General features: G+C 38.7%; 1 protein-coding gene across 1 annotated transcript in view; it reads right to left on the reverse strand.

The window, feature by feature from the left end:
- The window catches only part of LOC150100631 (fibrillin-1-like), a 1594375-nt gene that overhangs the window by 41325 nt on the left and 1525931 nt on the right, over positions 1-27119 (reverse strand). Inside the window, exon 65 of the mRNA XM_090401848.1 lies at positions 15077-15407. Within this exon, the coding sequence (XP_090257974.1) occupies positions 15077-15407 (331 nt within the window). The remainder of the gene's footprint in view (positions 1-15076; positions 15408-27119) is intronic.

The following is a 27119-nucleotide window of genomic DNA, read 5'->3' on the forward strand; positions in this document are numbered from 1 at the left end:
CTTCCAGCCACCATCCTGCTGTTGAAGAAGAGGCTTTGATTCTCAGACTGACATCATCTCTAGATGATCTTCCTCTTCCAGAATATAACCATCAAATTCTTAAATATCTCATCCAGACTCACCTTCTGGGAATGGATATCACAGATCAGTTGAATGACTGCCTTCATGCTGAATTCTCTGAACACTTCATGCCTCATCAACATCAGCCTACGTCTCATTCTACAATGACGTTGTCAAATAGGAAGCAGAGGAAGAGAGCCTATGCAGCTATGCAGGCTCTCTATAAAAAGAATAGAGGGCAATGTGCCAAAACCATCCTTGACGGTGCTTCCCCCTCTAGCAGACTTACATGATGATTTTGTCAAATTCTGGAGTACAGTCTTTTCTGCTCCACCTCCACACTACGATATTGAGGTCAATTCCTGCCATTCAAATATACCAGCCTGCCTCCATCCAGGAGATTAAAGCAGCTCTTCCATCCAATTTCTCTGCCTCTGGACCTGATGGCTTTCTTGTGTCTAGGCTTCGTAAGGTGCCATTGAAGATTCTTCAAGACTTAGTGGACATTCTCCTTTCCAGTAAAATAATACCACCATACTTACGTGCTTCAAGAACTATCTTCATTCCGAAGAAAGAAACTTCAAACTGTGCATCAGACTTTAGACCTATTACCATCTCCCTGTGTTACTTAGACTCTATCATAAAATATTAGTTAAATGACTTCAGCAACATATACAGCATGATTATAGACAGAGAGCTTTTATCCCTTCAGATGGCTGTGCCGAGAATATATATCTTCTTTCTTCTCTCTGATTCCCGACGCCACCTTAAGCCTCTATATATGGCATCGCTGGACATCCAAAAGGCCTTTGATAGCATCTTGCTTCCTGCTCTCCTTCGAGCGCTGTCTATTGCTGGATGTCCAGAACCTTTTCTTTCTTATGTTATGGAGCTATACTTGGGTAGCTCCATCACTATCACTACAGGGTCCCGTGCAACTTCTATTCCCGCAGTGCGGGGTGTTCGCCAGGGTGATCCTCTATCTCCGCTTTTCTTTAACTGCATCACAGATGAGTTTCTTCATTCTTTTCGTAGCCATATAGCCTACTCTCTAGGCGCTTCTTCCTTTAATGCTATGGCCTTTGCGGACGATCTTATTCTCGTAGCCTCTACTAAGATAGGCTTGCAGGAACTCCTTGACCAAGTAGTTTACTTCTTCGCTATTCGAGGCCTTTCTATCAATGTAGAGAAGTCCTGTTCTTTAGCTCTTGTTCCCTCTGGTCGTGACAAGAAGTTTAAGGTCAAGACTATAGAGTTTTCCCTGCACGGGAGCCGTTGCATGCTTTGACCATCCTGGAAGAGTGGAGATACCTCGGTATCATGTTCACCCCAAAGTGAAGGTCTTCTGTCCCTTCTATCCTAGAAGCTGTGATTGCTTCTTTGAGGAAAGCTCCTCTCAAGCCCCCAGCAAAGACTGTTTCTCCTTTCCCACTATCTCCTACCTCGCTTTTACCACAAGATGGTGCTTGGTAGGACATATATCTCAGTACTGTCCCAAATGGACAGGGCTATTCATTTAGATGTGAGATCATGGCTCTGACTGCCGCCTGACATTCCTACTGCATATTTCCATGCGAGGGTGAAGGATGGTGGGCTTGGGGTTCCATCACTTAGATGGCTGATCCAATGCCTGCGGCTGTCAAGAATCGTGCAGTTAGAACTATCTTCTTCTCCCATCTGCAGAGAGGCTTTCTATAGCCCATTAATACAAGAAGACTTTAGGCGGGCTAAAGGCTGGTCTCGTTATCAAGGTACTTTAATCGAGTCAGCACCCGCAGAACACAAGAGATGGGCATCTCTGTTGCACTGTTCTGTAGATGGTGCTCCTTTAAAAGAGTCATATCTGGTGCCTCCCTAGCATGATTGGGTAAGGGATGGCACCAGACTCCTCCCTGGGTTCGAGTATATTGACCTTATCAGGATGAGGATCAATGCCCTGCCTACTCAAGCCCACACAGCTTGATGGGGTAGTGACGACTCCAACTGTAGGGCTGGCTGCCACTACAGTGAGACACTGTCTCATATAGCCCAGTGTTGCTTCCACACCCATGGGGATCCACGTGAGGAGGCATTATGCCGTGGTCTCCATTCTGAACAACTGCTTTAAGAACAAAGGTTGGGAGACTGCGGTGGAACCACATTATAGGATCACCGTGGGTTTGCATAACTTATGCCAGACTTAGTGATTAAAAGAGATGGTGATGTTTGGGTAGTTGATGCCCAGGTGGTGGGAACAGAGTGCCCACTAGCCTATAGCCATAATAATAAAGTAAATTATTATAAAAATAATGAAGATCTAGTTAGTCAGATACGGTAGGAGCATGGGACAACTCAGAGGTTTACCAGTGCCACCATCGCTTTACATGGCGTATGGAGTGCAGATAGTTATAAGGACTTAAAACAGCTTGGGCTTACGCAGAAGGATATAAAAGTTCTTTCCTTGAGGGCCCTACAGGGCACACTGGTGGCATGCCGTTGCCACCAGAGAATGACTACAATGATAACTAGAACAGGCATAGGGTAAAACACTTGTAAAGGCTTAGGTCTATATCAAGTCTGGACGTGATGTAAGGGTAGTACTGACCATAACCAGTACAAAAAAAAAAAAAAAAAGTGGTGTACCACAAGGATCAGTGCTTGGTCCACTGTTATTCAATCTGTACGTTAATGATTGACTAATAGAAACCGGAATTAAGATAAATGGAATTGATATTAACTGGCTACAGTTTGCAGATGATATAGCAGTTTTAGCTGATAACGAAAACAAACTGAAAGCCACCCTAACAAAGATGGAAGAAATCTTCACACAGTACAGCCTAAAAATTAATTATAAGAAAACAAAATTATTAATTACAAGTAAAGCAAATCCAATGAAAATAAACCTGGAAATAAATAATAACCTACTACAACAGGTATCCTCTTTTAAATATCTTGGAAGTCTTATCACAGAAGATGGAAGAAACCAATCGGATATTAAAGCACAAATAATCCTAGCCAAAAAAGCATTCTATAACAGAAGAAACATTTTTACCAGTAAAGGACTTAGCATCCAGCTCAAAAAAAGGCTAGTGAAAACATACATATGGAGCATTGCATTATATGGTTGTGAGGCCTGGACTCTAACAAAACAAGACATGAAAAAGTTGGAGGCATTTGAACTTTGGTGCTGGAGAAAAATGATGAAAATTAGTTGGACAGAAAAGAAAAGTAAGGAAGAAGTTCTGAATATAGTTCATGAAGAGCAGTCATTAATGAAACACATCAATAAGAGAAGAAAAAGCTAATTGGACACCATTTGAGGCATGGGGGACTGATTACAGAAATAATGGAGGGGACTGTAGGAAAGAGGCCACGAGGCAGACCAAGAATTTCATATATAAATAACATAATGATTCTAACTAGCACTAAGAGTTATGAAGAGATAAAAAGGAAGTCACAAGACAGGATGTTGTGATGTGCTGCTATATTTACCAATTTTCAGATTGATGCACCAAAGAAGAAGAAGACATTAATGATATTGGGAAGGATTTGACAGGTAACATACAGCTATTTGCTGATGATGCAAAGATAGGTAGGGTAATCAGGAATGCTTCTGATATGCAGTCTTTGCAGAATGATCTGAATAGGACTGGAATTATGGGCATGGGAAAATGGGTGTCAGTTCAATGTCAGTAAATGTAAAGTCATTCACTTCAGCATGATTAGATATTCAATGTCATATTATATTGGTGGGATTAGGCTAGAAGAAACTGATAAAGCTAGGGATCTTGGAGTGTTAATAGATTGGAAGTTGAAGTTTAGGGACTATGTGGCAAAGATTCCAAATACACCTCAAAAGATAATTGCAATGCTGAAACGAACATTCACATGTAAAGATAAGAATGTTATTTTGCCTCTTTACAAGGCCCTGTTTCTCACTTGGACTATTGTGTGCAGGTCTGGTCTCCTAGTTTCCATTGTGATTCTGATATATTGGGGAGAGTACAAAGGAGAGTGTTAAAAATGATATCAGGATTGTGGAATACTGATTATGAAAACAGATTGAGAATTTGTAGACTGCAGACACTAGCAAACAGGAGAAAGAGGGGTGATATGATTGAGACTTACAAACGTCTGAAAGGGTCATACAGGATTTCAATTGATGGAATTTTTCAATTTATGGTGGGTGGGGAAAGGACGAGAGGGCATCCTTGGAAGCTGAGAATAAAGGCTGCCAAGAAGGGTGTAATTTCTAGATTTTTCTCTCAGAGGGTGGTGAGTGATTGGAATGGATTGCCTTTGGAATGTTGTGAGTGAATTCAAGAATAAGTATGATAGCTGGTGTGTGTAGTATGTGGCCTCCCTCGATGAGTCTCTGACTCCCTGGAGGTCTCTCTTAATAATAATAATAATATGGCAGAAGGCCTGTAGTTTACGTCCCTTTATCCACAGATCATCTGGAGCATGCTTTCAGTGATGATGTATCCATAAAAATTGGACAAGACACCAATGGGTTAATGTACTCTTTACAAATGAGAGTCATTTTAGTCTTTCCTCTGATTCTAGATGACACTTGATCTGGCATGAAAGGTGGTTCTACTTCCCATCGTGAGAATGTTCTTGAAAAGGATAGATATGGCAGTGCTGAGGTCATGGTGTGGGGAGGTATGCTTAATGGAAGCATCAAACTACAAGTTCTGGAGAAAGGGACTATGACTATTGAATGATATTGCAATGAAGTTCTTCAGTATCATGTTCGACTGCTCCATGGTGCTGTAGGCAAAGAATTCATTTTTATGGATGACAATGCCACACCACAACATACACAAGCAGCAGAGATACTTCTGGAGACTGAGGATATTAATCAAATTAAGTGGTCGGCATGTTCCCCAGATTTCAACTGTATAGAACACATTTGGGATGCAATAGGGAGACACATTGCTGTCTGAAATTCCCCTCCAGAAAACAAACATGGCCTTAACCTTGCTGTGAAGGAGGAGTGGGCCATTTTTCTCAAGAACCCCTGAATCACATAGTGTGCTAAGCATGGTATGGCATTGGTAGAGCTCCATCACAGTTCAGGGTGGACATGTTCCATACTGAAATATTTCTCTGCATAGTTTTCTGTAAGCACTTTACATTAATTCCTTAACTACATCCTTAGGAAATTTCTAACTTTTTCCAAAAGCATATTGCATTTTAATTTGCATAAAATTAATAATACATTTTTTGTGTAATATAATTTATTTGTATGCTGGCAATAAATTTATGTCTACATTTGGCTGTAGTCATGAAAATTTTTTCATATATATATATATATATAGGTAAAAAATGCAGTTAATCCTTAGCTTTTGGACACCAGTGTATAAGATGAAGTATGGTCAGTGAGTGAGGTTAAAGATTTATGGACTATTTGGCTAATTTAAAGGAGGGAGAGTCAGTAGCATCTACTATAGTAAAAGAAGGTTATTGGGTTTATGAAATTTAGGTAAATTATATATCCATGGTCAGAAACTAAACAGTTTGAATTTTTCAACTACTTCAGATCAAGATGTCACATTTTTTAGAAGCATTTTTTATGTTTTTTTTCTGAGAATTAGTTGAGTCAGAATTAGTTTATCAGTAGAGCAGTCTCTGAGCAACACATTCTCATTGGTCATGCCCTGGATACCTTGCATAGAATCAAACGAAAAAAAAATGACTATGCTCCACTGCAGTAAATACAAACTTGAAAGACTTTTTTTAGAATCAGCAGCAGATTAAAAAAAAAAAAACACAACTTAATCTAAAAAATGTGACACCTTGGCCCGAAGTAGTTGAAAAATGAGCTACAGAGGCTCTCTTTCCTGATTTTCATCATTTTTAATATGACGTTGCCAGATGACATCAATGGCAATATCATATTAAAAATGAGGATATCAGGAAAGAGAGTCTCTGTGGCTTAGTTTGTATCAACGAAGCCCTTTGGTCGGTTCGATTCCCGTTCAAGATGTAAGGAACCTTTATCTGGTCTCTTTCAACTAAAGGTAAGCTAGCCAGTCTCATATGGAGGTAGGTTTTTTTTTTTCCGCCTGGAAACTTAGGTTTTTCATCCCCTAGAACAGGCAAACCAGTACCGTAAACACACATTTCTACAGACATGAAACCCACTGGGAAGCATAGGGCCAACCACCTTATCCTCGAGATGGTCATGGTTGTGAAGTCCACAGCTAGTATTAACTTCAATAGTTCATGAAAAGCTTAAGACAAGGCATATCAGGAAAGAACTTGATGTTGTTAGCCAGTGGCGCACTCAGGATTTAATCTTGGAGGGGGCCAAGCATTCATGATTTAATCTTGGTGAGGGGGGGGGAGGCCGAGTTGAGTAGACGATTTGAGAATACACACTACGCATTGCATACGACCTATGACTGAGCATCTGCAGTGATTGCCAATACATGATAACCATAATCTCCTCTAGCCCGACCCGTCAAACGAAGTAGTGCTCGGTCATCCCGAGCGCTGCTTCGTTCGCCTTGCGTTCACAGCGGCAGTGATTCCCGAGAGCTATAGGGTATTCCCACCTTATGTGACCACTAATTCATAAGTAGAAATAGAAGACACGACACAACATAAATAAAAAAATGAATTTCAGTTAGGAAAAGATTTAAAAAAAAATTTCTAGTGTTTTCTTTCCTTTTTCTTTGGGAGGGGGACAGGGCCCCTTGGACCCCCCTCTCTGGGTGCGCTACTGCAGTTAGCATTCAGGAATATATTAGCAGAGTTAATCTCAGATGGTATCGTTACTTAAACAGATGGGGAGAGGAATGGTTAGTAAAACAAGTGTTTGTTTGCCAAAATGGCAAGAAAAGACCCAGAGAAAGACCAAGGGCTAGGTGCACTGATACAGTGAGATGTGGCTTAGAATGAGTTGAAATATAAGATCTGATAATATTAGAGTTTTGACAGATTAATTTGGAGGAAAATTATTCATAGGAAGTTAGTAATGATCTAACTTTTTTATGTAGTAGTATAATATGTTGCAAGGCATTTGACAGGGTGCCACATTATAAGCTGATATTTAAGTTGCAGCACATGGGTTTAGATGTCAGGTTAGTCAATTGGATTCAGGATTGGCTATCTGATAGGTATCAGAGAGTTGTGTATGGTGGAACAATATTAATGAGGCAGAAGATTATAAGTGGGGTCCCACAGGGCTCAGTACTGGGACCTGTATTGTCAGTGGATTGTAGGGGGATATTCAGTTGTTTGCAGATGATGTGAAGTTAGGAAGGGTTATTAGTAATTGTGCAGATGTGGCATTTCTGCAAGAGGATTTGAATAAACTGGACAGATGGACAAATGAATGGAGGTACCAGTTTAATTCAGCTAAATGCAAAGTCTAAATTTGAAGTTTGGGATACATCGATGGGAAGCAGCATACTCTGTTGGAGGAAGTAAAGGAAAAAAGAGATCGGGGGTGATGATTGATAGAAACCTGAAATTCAGGGAACATATTGCAAAGATAGTGAAGAGGATTGCTGCAATACTGAGAAGAACACTGACCTGCCGAGATAAAAGTGTTGTCATTCCATTGTATAAAGCCTGATCAGACCACACTTGGACTTTTTTTTTCTCAAATTTCATTCCCAGGATTTGAAGGGGGATAAGTTAACTGTGGAAAGAGTACAGAGGCAGATAACAAAGATGGTTTCAGGACTATACAATGTTGGTTATGAGGATCAGCTGAGGGAATGTGGACCGCAGAATTTGGTAGATAAAAGATGAAGAAGTGATATGATTGAGACTTTTACTCTTGAGAGGTAGTTACAGGGTTGACACTGGGGAGTTCTTTTGCTTGGCAGAACAGGGGGAAAGTTCAAGGACAAGGGACCATTCCTGCAAGGTTGAACTGTGGAATGCCTTGCCTGATACAGTGGTGAGAGCATGAACAGCCAGTGAGTTCAAGGAATGGTATGATAGATTTTGTATTTTCTAGGAAGGACCTCCCAAGATGAGTTTTTTCACTCCATGGAAACGTGAATAATAATAATAATAATAATAATAATAATAATAATAATAATAATAATAATAATATCCTTATATTTTGTGAGAGTATATATCATTAATTTGATGATGATGACTTAATCTAAATAAATATGGTTGTGATAACTTCCCAAGATTTAACAAATATTAATTCTTAGACTTCTTACCCAACAGTCAAAGCTAGCCAACAGCACTCATAGAGTACATTCCCTCATAGGATTTTAGGCTTCTAGTGCAACTTCTTTCACTTATTGTTTTGTGTATTTATGTGTGCAATTTTAAGATTGTATTCCTGAAGATATCTCTGTGACAGAGAAATCAAGGAATTATTAAACCTGTGTTAAATTATTTCTCTGCAATGTATTCATTCCATTATATATCTAATTATGAGTGTAAATCAGCCTTAATACTCAAATGCTCAGGCTAGAAAAGTAACCAGTACAGTTAAAAAAAAAAAAAAAAAGGGAAATTAGAATAAATTAAAGATGACAATAAATTATATTCTTGGTTCAATCCTTTATCCAAGAGTAAGCAAATGATGTTTATACATGAAGTATCTTCATGATTGGGCTACTTGTATATAGAGTCTAATGACTTCACATCAATCTAAATCTCTCTGAGTAATCCTAAAAGATCACTGGAGTGATTCAGGTCAGGAAACTCAGTGGTGGTTCCACCCAGTGACAGGCAAAAACTTGCCACCTAGTAGAACCTCTTTATCAGCAGGAAGTAAGCATCATCAGCAGGAGCCAGACCCAGAAGAGATACCAAGTAATGCAGAAGTCAATCTTTCACATACAAGTAGTCAAAAGATGTCACAACTTTAATAAATTTAGTTTAATCCTTTATCCAAGTGTAAGCAAACAAAGTATGCACCTGAAAATATCTTCAGGACTGGTAAGGTGGTGCATCCCTAAGCAACTCATAGCAAAGGTGGACCAAGCTCTCATCACTCCTTGTGTCAGTATCTCCCATAATGCAAAGCACATCTCCTTGCAGACATGTAGGCTGCTATGCATTAAGGGAAAGGCCACTACCCAGACCAGTTTCGACCTTTATTGAGGTCTTGTCAGTGGGAGGCAGACCCAGAGTGGTGATACTAAGGCAGAAGCAATAGAGAGGTCATATTTACCTATACAAGTTGCCAACTGGTGTACCACCTTGTTACTAATTACTCTGGATTTAGAGAAAGATGTTGGAAGTTTACTGTGTACTTGGTTAGACTATAATAAATTTAGTTTATATATTTTTTATATAATGAAACCTGTGGTGAATTCATCACTAAAAAACACAGGTACTAACCACAGTGATAACTTTTAATACATAAATATTTCATTCCAAGTATCTTGGGACATCATCAGTATAGTAATTCAATAAATACTAGGAATAACATACAGTTAAGGAGCATGATTACAATGGAATCTCAATATGCATGCAGCAATGTGTAAGTAAATTAAAAATATAACTGGAAAAAAAAATTAACATATATAAAGATTATTTTACAGAATTTTGTATGACAATTTCCCATACTTTAGGAATAGCAAGAACGTCATTGTGGTTTCAATTTAGTCTGTGTAGTAGGGCTTCAGCACTTCTTGAGATGAAATATTTAAGTATTAAAAGTTATCACTGTGGTTAGTATGTGTGTTTTTTAGTGATGAAATTTAGTTTAATGCTTTATCCAAGTGTAAGCAAACAAAGTTTGCACCTGAAAATATCTTCAGGACTGAGGTAAGGTGGTGCATCCCTAGGCAACTCGTAGCAAAGGTGGACCAAGCTCTCGGTCCTGAAGATATTTTCAGGCGCAAACTTTGTTTGCTTACACTTGGATAAAGGATTAAACTAAATTTATTATAGTCTAACCAAGTGCAAAATAAACTTCCACCATCTTTCTCTAAATCCAGAGTAATTTAATAATAAGCTGGTACACCGGTTGGCAACTTGTATAGGTAAATATGACCTCTCTATTGCTTCTGCCTTAGTATCACCACTCTGGGTCTGCCTCCCACTGACGAGACCTCAATAAAGGTCGAAACCGGTGTGGCTCTGATTTGAGAGGCTCTGCTTGGTGGTAGGTTTTTGCCTGTCTCTGAGTGGGGCTACAGCTGAGATTATGGCTCTGCTTGGTGGTAGGGTGAGCCTGCCACTGGGTTGAGCCAATGCTGAGAAGTTATTCTTGGTGATGGGGTGAGCCTGTCACTGAGTGGAACAATGCTGAGTTGGGCGATCTTTTGGGATCGTCTTATCGTCTTATTTTTAGAGCCAGCGTCACCTATACAAAAGTCGAAACCGGTCTGAGTAGTGGCCCTTCCCTTAATGCATAGAAGCATACATGTCCGCAAGGAGATGTGCTTTGCATTATGGGAGATACTGAGACAAACAGTGATGAGAGCTTGGTCCACCTTTGCTACGAGTTGCCTAGGGATGCACCACCTTACCTCAGTCCTGAAGATATTTTCAGGTGCAAACTTTGTTTGCTTACACTTGGATAAAGGATTAAACTAAATTTATTATAGTCTAACCAAGTGCAAAATAAACTTCCATTGTCACAACTTATTATTAAAATACTCTGGATTAGAGACAGATGTTGGAAGTGTTTTTCCACTTGGTTATACCATAAATTAAAGATGCCAAGAAATTATGTTCTTGGTTTAATCCTTTATCCAAATGTAAGAAACAATGTTTGTGTGTGTGAAATACCTTCACAATTGGGCTACTTGTATATATTATAATTTTTACAGCATCTCCATGGAGTCTGGAGACTCATTGCAGGATCCGAATCACACACACAAATCCTATCATACCTCTCCTTGAATCCATTCACCATCAGGAAACTCACAAATAATTCTGGCAATCCATTTCACTTACTCACCACTCTCCATGATAAAAATCTGGTCCACACACACCCTTACTAACCTTATAAAACCCACTTAATATCTTAAAATTTTTATCAAGTTCCCTGTTTTACTCCTATCAACTAAACTTTGAAACCCATAAACATTCAAGCTATGCTCATGAGAGTATTTCACAGACCTGTCACAATCTTGGTCACTTGTCTCTGAATCCTTTTGACCACCTCCTGGTCCCCAAGAAATCCAGATGACCAAATCTGGGTGCAGCAGTCAAGATATGGTCGAATCATATCCTTATAAAGAGAGATAATAACTTCCTTATCTTTACTTGTTAGCGTTTTTTTTTCAACATTCAAGTAATTTATTGAGCTATTTTTTTACCAACTTTTGCAATATGCTCACTGAACTTCAACTCTTTGTTCACCATTATCCCCATGTTGCTGGCCTTATCAATTTCTTGCAAACCAATACCACCAATATGATACACCATATGCAACCTTTTCAAGCCGAAGTGCATAACTTTTACATTTTGCAACATTAAATTGACAATCGTTATCCTTTGTCCACAATGTCAATTTATTTAAATCATCCTGAAGGATATCTACATCACCTTTATCAGCTATTGCTCTCCCCAGTTTTGCATCATCAGCAAACAACTGAATATCCCCTCTTAAATCTTTCCCTCTATCATCGATATACAAATTAAAGAATAGTGGCCTTAGTACCAAACCCTGAGGCGTATTCCACTAGTCACCATCATTCTCCTAGACTCCATTCCACCATATACTACTCTGTGGTATCTGTGCACAAGCCATCCCCCCATCCATGCTACTAACCTCATATTCATTCCCATCCTCTCCAGTTTTTGTAATAGTTTTTCATGTGGTATTCTGTCTAATATCTTGGTCAAGTTTGTAGGCATTACCTTCATCCAATTCTGCTGTCAGTTTATTATAAAATATGAATAAGCTTTAAGACAGGACTTACCCTTTACAAAGACCAATACTGTCCACTATAGAGTATTGCATCCTTATTCACATCCCTATCCTACACGCATATAGAGGCTAATGACTTCACGTTGATGTGATGTTGAAGTTTAGAGCATACTGCAAAGGTAGCTAAAACAGTACATCAGATTACATGGTTGTTGAAGAACAAGCAAGCAAGCAGGGATAGAGAAGTTATTGTTCCTCTATATAAAGCTTTAATAAGACTATATCTTGACTACTGTTGTGCAGATCTGGATATGTGGATTCATGAAAAGGTTGAAAGGATCCAGAGACAAGTGATATTGACTGTGGCATGATAGAGGTGTCATGAAAGAAGCATATAAGTTATTAAAACCATCTTATAGGACTGAAACTGTAGATTTTTTTTTTCAGTACATGCAGGAAGGGAAAGAATGTGGGGTTATCCATGAAAACTGTGTAAGAGTGTGGTTCGCAAGGGTGTCGGGACTAGATTTTTTGATTGGAGGGTGTTGAATGGGTGGAATAGGTTGCCAGAGGTCGTTCAGTGAATGAATTTAAGGAGAAGTATGATATGTGTTGTGAGTAATGGCTAGTGTGTGAATAATGGATATCCTGCAATAAGTTTTCTGACTCCATGGAGATACCTGTATAATAATAATAACAATAATAATTTCTATGTTCATACAGTTCAATACTAGCTATTATTCCATTTGACCAAAATGTATCAATTTGCAGGAGTAAGCAATACTGTTGATGCCAGAATCATGTTTTGGTGAATGCTTGAGAAGGCTTTCTTAAGCCCTGAGAAAAGGCTCTGAATATTATATTTTCTGAGAATGCATGATCAGGTGCCCCAGATCTATGGGAAGACAGTTATGGATTATTCTGTAATTTAAATTTTGGGAAGGTTAGATTTGGAAGAAAAATGTAGAGATAATTTTTCTGTTGACTGCATATGGGGAAATGCCAACTGGCTAAATGGTCTGAACAGATGCTTCCAGCTTGATGTGGTAAAATTTTAATAACACAAACTTGCTGGGAGGGATGATGGTGTGAAAGATGACCATGGCAGTATATTGACTAACTAACTAAACAAAATTAGTTAATTAACTCAATACATCTGTTTCTGCCTTTCTTCCTTTTATTCTATGTTCTTTCTTTTATCCATCAGGGACTCTTTGGGATTTTTTTTTTGGCTTGTTCTCAGGTAATTTCCTCTCTTAATCTGATTTAGCCTTCTTTTCTTCCTTATTTTCTTACCTGTGCCTTGTATAACTTGTGAGCTTGTAGATTATCTTTCTCCCTATATACCCTCCAAAACACTTTTTTTAGCTCTCATAATGCCAGCCTGGTTGGCTGAGCGGTTAGCATATCTGCTATTTGCTCAAAAGGCTGCAGGTTCAAATCCCACTATGGGCATGGATGTTTGTGGTTGTCTTTGAAAATACTAGTGGTGGTGGTGATGGTGAGCAGTAGATGGTGTTAGTGTAGCTGATGATGGTGGTAGTTGCGGTTCATAGCAGTTGATAGAGACAGAGCTGCAGAGTAAGTGCCCTCCCTTTGGACTCCCTGGAGGTGTCATATAATAATAATACAATTTAATAGAATACCTACAGCACAAAGAGAAATAATTAAACAGCAGGTTTCATGATTTCAATATTTTACCTCTGTGATAGAGACATCTTCAGAAATACAAAGCTAAAATTGTAATAACACACACAAAAAATAAATAAATAACACAAAAATAAACAAAAATAACACAAAAACACACAAGAAACAGCAAGTGGAAGAAATGAAATCAGTCTATATCAGTAGCACACTCAGGATTTAATCTTGGGAATGTCGAGCTGAGTAGATGATTTCAGAATACACGCTATGCATTGCATAAGGCCTATGACCGAGCATTTGCAATGATTGCCAATACATGATACCTGTGATCTCCCCTGGCCTGGCTCGGACAAAGGAAGTAGCAGTCAGTCTGCCCGAGCACTACTTCGTTTGCCTTGTGTTGACAGTGGCCACGATTCCTGAGAGCTATAGGATATTCCCACCTTATGTGGCCGCTAATTCATAAGTAGTATAGAAATAGAAGACACGACACAACATAAATAAAAAAATTAATTTTAATTAGGAAAAGATTTTTGGAAAATTTTCTAGTATTTTTTCCCCTTTTTTCTTTGGGGAATGCCAGGGCCCCTTGGCCCACCTGCTGGGTGCACCACTGGTCTATATGAAGACTAAAGTCTTATGAGTGGAACCCACTATGGTTATTACCAATTTTAACATTGTATTCCTGAAGATGTCTCTGTGACAAAAACAAAATATTGAAATGATAAAACCTGCTGTTTAATTATTTCTCTTTGTGCTGTAGTTATTCTATTAAATTGTATTATGAGTGTAAACCAGCACATAAACCTAGACTCATTTACTTTTGTAGCTCCTCATCCATTTAATTCCTACCTGATTAATCCTCATGGATACAATCTGATACTGCTTCCTTCAAACACCTGTTGACCTATACACTACTGGCATTCATTCCATGTAGAATCTTATGCCATGGTATCACCTGAAGCTACTCCCCAAAGACTTGCCATTATCACCTGCTCTGCAGTTTCAAATAAGTGAATTATTACTGAGTGAAGCCATTCTTGATGTGAATATAAAATTAGGATATTTCTCTCTCCCTACCTACACACATACACTGCTGAGTTCTTTCTGCCTATATTAAAATATGATTAGCAAGAAGAACTAACAGTATGTTTTTTGCAGTGTTACTTTCAGGTCTCATTAGTTTGATAACTGTAGAGAAGTTTATTTTATGATTTCTTTCCTTCTGCTATTGATTAAGATATGAGAAGTGAATGTTCTCAGGGTGACTTTAGCCATAACAAAATAATCACTTCAACCTTACTGAAATTGAATCGTGTATTTGCTTTGATGAAAGGTTCATATGAGCATTTAGTTAATTACTGAAAATGAATACTGAAATGAAGAATTAATGGCTAAATGAATCATGTAAAAAGATTAATCAGCTGATGACTGAATGTGAAATTGTCATAAAACATTTAAACTCTATTAATGTTACTTTGTAATGTGTTGTTTACAGATTCTTACTATAAGAATCTGTTGTTTACAGATTCTTATAGTAATCAAGTTATTACCTATTAATAAAATTTTAAATATATTTACCATTCTGTTAGATACTCTCTTTTCCAATCTTCGCGGTCCTTTAGAAGTTACCACTTTATTTATAGAAGGATTAAAAGTATTACTGTAAAATTTAGTTGTAAAGTTACTCTTGCTTTCTCTCTTTTGCCGTACACCATTCACTTTGCATGAATAGCATCCCTCAGTTGATATTACTTTGTCGTTTGGTACTGCATAAGGATCTGAATCAGGAATAACATGTACTGGAAGATTATTAAGACTTCCAAAACTACTTATTGTGGAATCTACTATTCTGTTTCCAATTCCATTAGATCCTGTTACTGATCCTGGAGACATTGTTGAAAGACAGTGCCTAAAAGAAATAATTTTATTTTTCTTTCTTTCTTTCTTATTTTTTTTTTGCTAAATAAACAAACAAAACAATAATCTAGAGAAGGATATGCTTTAAAAAGAAAACTAAATTAATATAAAAGTGTTCTAATTTATGCTGAAGACAATCCTCTCCCATCCTTTGGGATTATGTGCTCTAGGCAGTACAATACCAAGGTTGTGTATGTTGCATAAATTATCACAAATTTTTATTATTGTTATTATTTCTTCCATTTAAAGCACAAGTCAGTTTGCCTACTTTGTGAGAAATGGACATTTCATTCCCTTTGTAATGAGGAAGCAATGACATTAGAGTAAAAGAAGTTATTGTTTCATTATCAGTTTGCATATGAATTACTGTGTGCAAATTTGGTTATTTGGTTTTCAAGGGTGGGGGAGATATATTGGAAAGAATCCAGAGAAAGGTTACTAAAATGGCATCATGGAATGTTGGGTATGAAGAAGGATTGAGGAAATGCAATTTACAGAGACTCATAGACGGGGGAAGAGGAGGAGTGTGATATAATTGAGACATATAAGTTGGTAAGGGGTTGTTACTGTTTAAATGTGGAAGAGATTTTTCACTGAATTAAGGAAGACAGGGTAGAACAAGAGGCCATCCCCGGAAGCTGTATTAGAAAGGTACAAATAATCAGAGTTTTGAGGAATAGGTTTTCATGAAGAGAGCAGTTGGTGATAAAAAGCAATGCTTGAGAGTGTGGTGAGAAATAGTAAATGAGTTTAAAGCATGGTTTGATGAGATTTGTGTGTGTGTGGCAGTGCAAATTTGAAAAATTTCAAATGCATATCTGAAAGAATCTTTTTAGAATCAGAGGCATGTTTAACAAACAAGCCTGATCTAAACTTCCCAGGATTTCAGAAACTTCAATTTGGGTCTCCTGCCCAAAAGCTAAGGCTAGCGACAGCCATAGAGGGTGCTCCTCATAGGACTCTAAGTTGAAAATAGTCTAATTTCTTCCACTTATTGTTTTGTGTGTTTTTTTTTGTGCATGTTATTACAGTTTTAATATTGTATTTCTGAAGTTGTCCCTGTAACAGAGACAAAATATCAGAATGATTAAACCTGTTGTTTAATTATTTCTCTGTGTTGCATTTATTCCATTAAATTTAAGTGTGAGTATTAACAGAATACTTTATGTTAATAACAAACAAACAAAAAAAAGGCACTTTAGGCCACAAGGCAAGTACTAATTAATGCTACTAATAAAACTGAACTGCAAATCTCATGAAAGAACTTTTCTCTATGAATTACCCATAAATACTAGTATGTGATATATACACCCAATGCTGGAATTACAGGTGGCACACCACAATGTTTTTTATCAGCCTGGATTAACCATTCCCAAACAAATCTGGCCAAAGACTAGTTTCAGGTTTATTCTGGAAAAGGACAATAACAACACACTTCTGCCAGTCACTATGTGGTTCAATACAATTGTTCTCATCATATTACACCATCAAAAATGAGATTTGAAAAGGAACAATTCAAGACAAAATATTTTTGAATAAAAAAAAAAGTACTAATTCTTCATTCCAATCAATAAAGGAGATGAATTGGTGGCACTGATAGCATCAGCCTGGTTAAAGATTATTGGGATCTCTGAGACGTAGCTGACAGAGGATGATATAATAACAGGAATTGAACTGGCAGGGTAGAGCATTTTTCAGCAGGATAGGAAAGGAAAACGTGGTGGTGGTGGTGGTGGAGTACTGCTTATGATAAGTGATGATTTATGTCCTCTAAGAGTGGAGGCTTTGGAAGGCAGTGACACTAATGGTTTTGAAAGTATATGGTCTGAGAAAGAAGTGGCCAAGATAGGATATTTAGTGGGGTGTTACTAAAAACCAGAGAGCACAGAGGATGGGAAGCAGGAGATGTTTAGTTGAGCTTGGCAAGTGCAAGAAGAATGATTGTTATGGAGATTTTAACTACAGCAGTATAAGCTGGGAAGAGGAAAATGCATGTAGTAATAATGGGATGGAATTTTGAGAATTCTTGAGGGACAAATATCTTAGGCAACATATAATAGACAGAACAAGAGGTTCAAGAGTTTTTTATTTGGTCATAGCATCAGAAGAGCTGATAATAAGTGAGATGACATCTCTCTCACCAGCTAGAGAGAGTGACCATGTAGTTTTGACTTGGAAGATGAATAAACGTGCAGGTATATCAAAGAAAAGGGAATGTATGTGGAATATAAGGCAGGTGATTATAATAGTCTTAGGTATTAACTAGGGGCAGTTCCATGGAGGGCAGAATTGGAAGGCCAGGACTAGTGCTTGAGAAATTGTGAAGGAATATTTGTTAGCAGCGATAGTAAGCTGTATTCCACGAGTGAAGAAGAGGACACAATTTGGTGTAAAGTGGATGACAAATAATATCAAACAGGAACTGCAATTGAAAAAGAGATTATGGAAAAGATTTAAGGAGAGGGGGTGGAGGGCAGAAACACAAAGAATATAAGACTTAGGACAGGAGAGTGACCAGTATGGTGAGGAAGGCTGGAATATGAGAAGAGATTGGCATTAAGATCCAAAGAAAATCCTAGGGAATATTTTAGCTATGTGGCCAGTAGGAGGAGAAATGATTGTGAAGAATGACACTGCGGGATAAAAATGGGAATAGAGTGACTGATGCAGAGGACATAGTGGAGTTGTTCAATGAGCACTTTATTGGAGTATTTCATCCTGGAGAAGAAGGTTATAATAGCAGAGAGTATGGCAGGTTCAGGGTTTAGAGGTGCGAGAGAAGAGTGTGTTCCAAATACACTAAATACCAGTAAAGCTGTGGGACTGGATGATATTTCACTACGGGTTTTGAGAGAATCTGCTAAAGAACTGACAGCTTCGTTGAACTGGCTCTTCAATAAAAGTCTGGCTGCAGGAAAGATACCCAAGGAATGGAAGGAAGGTAAGATAGTGCCGCTGCAACAAAGGCGGTAGCAGAGTGGAAGTGTCTAATTATAGGCCAGTTTGTGTGTCATCAGTAGTTGTTAAGGTCTTGAAGAAATTAGTGAGGGACTAAATACAGCATTGGGCAAATGAGGAAAATGTTATTATTATTATTATTATTATCTCGGGAAACTCCAAGGAGTCGACAGACTCATCGAGGGAGGCCCTAATATCATGTCAAGAGCAACTATTTGACATCCACACAGTATCTATCATACCTCGCCTTGAACTCATTCACAGTCATAGCACCCACAACACACTCTGGCAGCTTATTCCACTCATTCACCACTCTCCAAGTAAAAAACCTAGTTCTAACACCCCTGCTAACCACACTCTTGCCCAGCTACCATGTATGGCCCCTAGTCCTCCCACCACCAGTCCTATTCTAAAAAATATCTTCTGGATTAATCTTATAGAAACCCTTCAGTAATTTGAATGTCTCAATCATATCACTCCTTTTCCACCTATCAACCATTTTTTTCAACCCACAAATCTTCAACCTGTTCTCATAAGGTTCATTCCACAGACCTGCTATCAGCTTAGTCATTCGTCTCTGGATCCTCTCCACCTCCTCCCCATCAAGAAGAAACCCTGGTGCCCATAACTGGGCACAGTAGTCTAGATGGGGTCTTATCAAGGCTTGATACAGAGGAACAATAACCTGTTTGTCTCTGCTTGTTAAAATATTTTTCAGCAACCAAGTGATTTGATGAGCTGATTTAGCCACTTTTGCGATGTACACCTTAAACTTCAATCCCTATCCACTAACACTCCCAAATCTCTGGCCTCGTCAATCTCCTGGAGTACGGTTCCACCAATGTGATATACTGCTGCTAATCTTTTCACCCCAAAATGCATAACCTTACACTTTGCCACATTAAATTGACATCCATTCTCCTTAGCCCAGTCCTCCAAACTATCCAAATCATCCTGCAAAATTTTGACATCCTGTGCACTCACTATTGCTCTACCCAACTTTGCATCATCAGCAAACAAATGAACAGTTCCTTTCAGATCCTTTCCTATATCGTTAATGAACAAATTGAACAGTAGTGGTCCAAGAACAGAACCCTGCAGCACACCACTAGTCACAGGCCGTCTTTTGGACTCTACCCCTCAATAAACTACTCTCTGATATCTCTCCATCAACCACCCTCCTATCCATCTCACCAACCCTATATCCATCCCCATATGCTGCAGTTTAATGATTAGAATTCCATGTGGTATCCTGTCAAAGGCCTTAGCAAGGTCCAGCAGTATCACTGTAAACCCATTACCCTTACCCTGTTTAACCATCACTGTGTTATAAAACTTAAGAAAGTTAGTGAGGCATGATTTATCCTTCACAAAACCATGCTGTCCCCCATACAGTATCCCATTTTCATCTATCCATTCGTGTATTTTTCTCTTGACTACTTTCTCCAAAACCTTGACAATGACTCCTGATATGCTGATCGGTCGGTAATTTGCAACAGCAGTCTTGGAACCTCCTTTATGCAGTGGAACTATTTTCCCCTCTTTCCACTCACTTGGGACTAATACAGACCCAAGACTCAGATTAAACAAAATGGTCAAGGGTACTGACAATTCTTTAGCCACTTCACTTAAGACCTGAGCTGGTATACCATCCAATCCCACAGATGTATTCACATTAAGGATTTTAATATGCTATTCAGCTCCATTTCATTCACCTCAATTCCCGTATAAGCTATTGGTTCCTTCATTCCTGCAATATCACCACCTGGATGATATACTCTTGCAAAGTGCTCATTCAGTAATTCCACTATATCAACTGATTCAGTTACCTCCCTACCATCGGCACATTGGCATTCCTTAAAATCATTCTGCCGTATACATTTTTTCTTTTACTTGCAGCATATCGAAAAAACTGTTTGGGATTCTCTTTAGCTTTGGGTGGCTAATTCCCTTTCATAATCCGCTTTTGCTTTTCTTACCATACTCGTTACCCTTCTGGCCTGCGCTTTATACAGTTCATGTGCCTGCCGGTCACTTTCCTCTTTAAATTCCTTCCACAGTTGTTTCTTTTTTTGCAGCTCAAGCTTAATGGTGTTATTCATCCATTTAACCCCTACTTGATTTATTATTCGGACTCTAGGTATAAAGTCAGCCATTGCTTCATGCAAACACTTCTTTACCGCCTCCCATGCACTATCAACTTCTAGCCCTTGAAGTTGTACATGCCATGGCACTGAACCAATCAATCTCCTAGGCTTGTCATACTTACCAGTCCGATAATTCCACATGTACCCCATCTTAATTGTAAAATCCACACCTTTAGTCACCTCCCAAGTCAAGACCCAATGATCACTCTCACCAATTGGTGGCAACGTGGTCATATTCTTTAGAGTCAAATTCTCAGATGCAATTATCAGGTCAAGCACTCTCTGACCTCCCTAGTATTTTCCATTACATGCTGTTGCAGATAGTTATTCCTTAATAACTGCATAAAATCCAATAGCCTCAAATGTGCTCTTTTCTCTATCCTGCAGTTCCACTTTTATTCTTCTTGGCTGTAGCTCATCAGCTATCATCAGTAACACTCCTCCCCCCATTTTATTCTCCCTGTCACTTCTGAACACACCATACCCCTCACATTCAATCCCACTAGCTGTGTCATCATCTGTCAGTCATGTTTCACTAATGCCAATAACCTGTGGTCTGGAAGTGCCAACCAAGGCCAAAAATTCTTCCCTCTTGTTCCTAATACTTCTGGCATTTGTATACATGAATTTAAGAAGCCAATTTGTCCCCATCCCTATTTTGATGCATTTTCCTAACTATCCCATTCTGATTCGTGGTCTTTCCTACTCGCTTGGGCATATTATACACATTCACACACTCAACTGTCTCCCTAAAATCTGCAAATCTACCCCCCCCCCACCTTAATAACTCTAGTTTCCCTGGTTCTGTAACTTCACTTCCACCACATTCGACAACACCTTTTCAAGTCTCCGCACACCAAATCCATTCAGATGTAATCCATCCATTTAATATAAATCCTTTCGCCCATCATTTCACACATCCACAAATTCCACACCACTCATCAAACATAATTCACGCATAAAGTCATTAGCAATTATGGCCCTCCTTCTATACTCCTCACTGTCATGCCGTGGCAACAGACTTACCATCCTAACTCTCTCACTCTTTTCTTTTGCTACCTCAAGCAATTCCTTCACATTCTCACTCATAGCCTTTTTATTTCCTTTCAAATCATTTGTACCCATTACCACTATCAATTCTTTCACCTGCTGTTTTTGCATCCTAATTGACTCACTATTCGCTATGTTATCTGTGAGAATCAATGATTTCCTCCAGTTGGATTTGTTAAGGGGTGCTCATGCTTAAGTAATATGATTGCCTTTTATAATAAAGTGACAAGAGCGGTTGATGAGGGAAAGGCATTTGACAGGGTGCCACATTATAAGCTGATATTTAAGTTGCAGCACATGGGTTTAGATGTCAAGTTAGTCAACTGGATTCAGGATTGGCTATCTGATAGGTATCAGAAAGTTGTGTATGGTGGGGCAGTATCAAGGAAGCAGAAGGTTACAAGTGGAATTCCACAGGGTTTAGTACTGGAATCTGAATTGTTCAAACTTTATATCAATAACATTGTTGAAAGTTTATTTTTCACTTGGTTAGACAATAAAATAAAATTTTAATCCTTTATCAAAGTGTGAGCAAACAAAGTTTGCACCTGAAAGTATCTTCAGGACTGGGGTAAGGTGGTACAACACCGGGCTCCTCTTGCAAAGGGGGAGCAAGCTAACATCACTCGATCTCAGTATCTCCCATAATGCAAAACACATCTCCTTGCCGATATGTACAATGTTATGCATTAAGAGAAGGGCCACTACCCAGACTAGTTTCGACCTTTATTGGGTCTCTCTTCAGTGGAAGCCAGGCCCAAGTGGAGATACCAGGCAGAGGCATTAGCAAGGTCATCTCTACCTATAGGAGTTGCCAAATGGTGTGCCACCTTTTTATTAAATTACTCTGGATTTAGAAAAAGATGTTGAAAGTTTATTTTCCACTTGGTTAGACTATAATAAATTTAGTTTAATGAGATAGGAGTGATGTTATCTTGCTCCACCTTTGCAACGAGTTGCCCGGTGTTGTACCACCTTACCCCAGTCCTGAGGATACTTTCAGGTGCAAACTTTGTTTGCTCACACTTGGATAAAGGATTAAACTAAATTTATTATTATCAATAACATTGTCAATGGATTGCAAGGGGTATTCAGTTGTTTGCAGATGAGGTGAAGCTGGGAAGGGTTATCAGTGACAGTGCAGATGTGGCAGCCCTGCAAGAGGATTTGAATAAACTAGACAGATGCACAAATGAATGGGACATCGGTTTAATGCAGCAAAATGTAAAGTCTTGAAGTTTGGGATTCATTGATGGGAGGATGCATACTCGATTGGAGGAGATATACTGGAGGAAATAGGGGAGACAAGAGATCTGGGGGTGATGATTGATAGAAAACTGAAATTTAGGGAGCATATTGCAAAGGTGGTGAAGGTAACCCAGAGGATTGCTGCAATACTGAGAAGAACGCTGATCTGCAGAGATAAAAGAGTTATCATTCCATTGTATAAGGCCGTGATCAGACCACACTTAGACTATTGTTCTCAAATTTGGTTCCCAGGATTTGAAAGGGATAAATTAACTAAATTAGCTGTGGAAAGGGTACAGAGGCAGATAACAAAGATGGTTTCAGGACTGTACAATGTCAGTTACGAGGAATGACTGAGGGAATGTGGACTGCAGAGTTTGATGGTTAGAAGAAGGAGAGGTGATATGATCGAGACTTTTAAACTGTTGAGAGGCAGTTGCAGGGTAGACATTGGGGAGTTCTTTCACTTGGTGGAATGGCAGGAAGGAGCGATGACAAGAGGTCATCCTTCAAGTTACGAAAGAAGCTGTGAGGTAAGAGGATGAGGAGTGGTTTCTTTGCGTGGAGGGTGGTTCAACAATGGAATCCATTGCCCGAGAGAGTGGTTAGAGCAAGAATGACCAATGAGTTGAAGGAGTGGTATGATAAACTTTGTGTTTCCTAAAAATGACCTCCCATGATGAGTCTTTTGACTCCATGGAGGTCTGGATGATGATAATAATAATAATAATCTCATGTCAACAATTTCCCTCCAAATTAGTCTATCACTTGTCAGCACTCTAGTATTAGCATATCTTATATTTGTCTTCTAGGGACCTTCTGACTGCATCGATGCACTCTAGATATTAGTCCTCTGGGTCTTTTTCTTGCCATCTTAGCATCAAATGACTGCTCTGCTAATAATTTCTTTTCCATTAAGTGATCATATCATCTTAGATTAGCCCTGTTCACACATTCTTGAATGCTAAGTTCCTTTCTGATAATTTCATTTTTAATATGATTCTGCCATCATTCTCCTAATTTTTCTCAAAACTCATATCTATAGTGTCTGTTGGTCAATTGTTTTATTTCTAACTAATTCTCAGATCCAAGTTTGTTAAAAATAGTGTGAAACACTATTTTTAACAAACTATTTTATAATCATAACAGCTCTGCTTATTTTGTTATTTCTTTCACTTTAATTTACCATCTACATTAAAGGATTTAGCTACTTATTATTTCAAGACTGAAATAATAAGTAGCTAAAATATTTTATTATACTATAGATTCACTATTGAGAATGCAAGCTAAAATATTTTATTATACTATAGATTCACTATTGAGAATGCAGTTGATGTTTTCACAATAATTCTGTCATTTTATTAGTGATTTTCATACTAAATCTGTGACAGCAGTTATTCACCTTGGATCAAGAAACCTTCAGGTTTGTACTGAATTTGTTTAGGAGTATAACATCATCTTAATCAAGTAACAAGCGTAACTGGATATCTAAAATTTTGAAATCAACTTTAATATAATTTCCTTTTGCAAAAGGTTGCAGGTTGAGAGGAAGTTAGTTGGATGTTGCTACAGGCATGGAAATGTGGAAGGTGGTGATGAAGAAATGTATAAACAACTTCGATTAGTGAACAAAGGAAGGGTAATTATTATAGGTGATTTTAATTATGGTGGTATAGATTGGAATGGAGCGATAGCATCTGGGAATAAGGAAAATGAATTTCTCAGATTATTGAGAGATAACAATCTCAGCAGCACGTGAAGACGGGCACGCAGGGATCAAGAGTTCTAGATCACATCATTTCATCAGAGGATGTGATTGTTGGAGGGGTTTTGCATTTTCCTCCAGTCGGTAAAAGTGATCATGAGGTAATCACCTGTGTTGTGGCTAGTCATATGCAGACTTTTGTGAGGAAAGGATATATGTGGAATTATAAGGCTGGTGATTATGACAACTCAGGAGACAGCTTGGAGCTATAATGTGGAATGAGCAGTTGAGTGGTAAGGAAATAAATGCTGCATGGGAACTGAAAAAAGAAATACATGACAGCATCAATATACGACTGTATTCCAAAGACCAAAAGGTTGAATGAGGTAGGTGTAAAATGGATGAACGTGGAGCTTAAACATGAAATATTTGGGGAAAAAAAGGTACTTTGGAGGAAGTACAAGATGAATAATGGTAATAATCAGTCACATGAAGAGTATAAAGAACAAGCCAGGAAAGTGACTCAGTTAGTGAGGAAAACAAAAGTAGAGTATGAGCAGAAATTGGCAAATCAGACAAAGAAAAACCCTAGAGAGTTTTTTAGATATGTGGCAAGTAGAAGGAAGAATGAGCATGGTAAGATGAAGTTAAAGGATGAAAGTGGTAGAATGGTAACTGCTGCAAAAGACATTGTTGAGGTATTCAGGTATCAATTTATAAGAAGGGTATTTCATCTTGATCAGGGTGGAATCTTGAGGAACTTAAGTGTAGTGGACATAGGAGAGGATGGCTTAATTGTGAGTGAGCAAGAGGTAATTGAGGAAATAAATAAACTTGATGTCAATAAGGCAATAGGATTTGATGACATATTACCATGCATCTTAAAGGAATGTTCCAGTGAATTGGCAGTAGCATTGGCATGCCTGTTTAACAACAGCACAAGTTCCAAGGGAGGAGGGTAAAACTGTTCCACTGCATAAAGGTGGTGATAAGGCTGTAGCTTCAAATTATAGGCCAGTTTGTATACCTGGAGTTGTGGTGAAGGTCCTGGAGAGATTGGCGAGAAGTAGGATACAGAAATGGGTTGATAATAGCAGTATTCTCTGTGGTTATCAGCATGGGTTTGTTAAGGTGAAATCATGTTTCACTAACTTACTTATGTACTATAACAAAGTGACAAATACCTTGGACATGGGAGATGGATGTACAGTGGTGTACTTAGATTTTGCAAAAGCTTTTGATAGACTACCACAAGATAAGCTCTTAAAAAATTGAAACAGATGGGATTGGATAACCGACTTCTGAATTGGATCAGTGACTGGCTGTCAGAGATCAGTTATGGGGCCATTGCTGTTCAATTTGTATGTTGATATTGGGTCGGGTTTAACTAGTGATATGCAGCTGTTTGCAGATGATGCAAAACAGGGGAGAGCAATGCAGAGGCAAGCAGATGTTATCGCCTTACAAGAGGACTTGAATAGATTGCATGAATGGGCAGGTAAGTGGAACTATCAGTTCAGTGTTGCCAAGTGTAAGGTTTTGAGATTTGGTAAGCAACGATGGGATGCAAAGTATACACTTGATGGGGAAACTTTAATGGAAGTAGAGGAGATGAGAGATCTAGGAGTGATAGTGGACAAGGACCTGAAATTCAGGGGCCACATTGGACAAGTTCTGAAGACACCACATCAGATAATGGAAATGATGCAGAGCAGTTGCGCACTCAGAATTTAATCATCTTGGAGGGGGCCGAGCACTCGAGATTTAATATTGGGGGGGGTCAAGTTGAGAAGACTATTTGAGAATACACACTACACATTGAATATGACCTATGACTGATTATCTGCAGTGATCACCAATGCATGATATCGTGATCTTCTCTAGTCCTTCTCGGGCAAACGAAGTAGCGCTTGGTCTGCCCGAGTGCTACTTCGTTCGCCTTGCGCTCACAGCGGCTGTGATTCCGAGAGCTATAGGGTATTCCCACCTTATGTGACTGCTAATTCATAAGTAGTATAGAAATAGAAGACACGACACAACGTAAATAAAAAAATGAATTTTAATTAGGAAAAGATTTTTGGAAAATTTTCGAGTATATTTTTCCATTTTCTTTTGGAGGGGCCAGGCCTCTTGCCACCCCCCCATCCGGATGCACCACTGATGCCGAGGACCTTGCCATGCAGAAATAGAGAAGTTACAATTCCATTGTATAAGGCCTTGATCCGGCCTCATGTGGATTTGTGCTTGCTCAGATTTGGTCGCCAGGTTTTCATGGTGACAAGGATATGTTGGAAAGGTTCCAGAGAAGATTCACAAAGGTAGTCAGTGGTCTTTGGAATGTGGAGTATGAGGACAGATTGAGAGAATGTAAGTTGCAGGGCCTTGTGAATAGGAGGAAAGGGGGGGGGATATGATTAAGACATATAAGCTAGTCAGGGGTTGTTATTGTGTCGACATGGAAGAAATTTTTCACAGAATAGGAGAGGGGAGTAGAACAAGGGGCCATCACTGAAAACTATATAAGGAGGTTGTGAACAGTGGAGTGAGGAATAGGTTCTTTGCATGGAGGGTGGTTGTTGAGTGGAATGCACTGGCT

Source organism: Typopeltis vanoorti, chromosome 12 (assembly GCF_054136105.1).
Source record: "Typopeltis vanoorti isolate ZY-2024b chromosome 12, IOZ_Tvanoo_1.0, whole genome shotgun sequence".
In the NCBI taxonomy this organism is placed as follows: domain Eukaryota; kingdom Metazoa; phylum Arthropoda; class Arachnida; order Uropygi; family Thelyphonidae; genus Typopeltis; species Typopeltis vanoorti.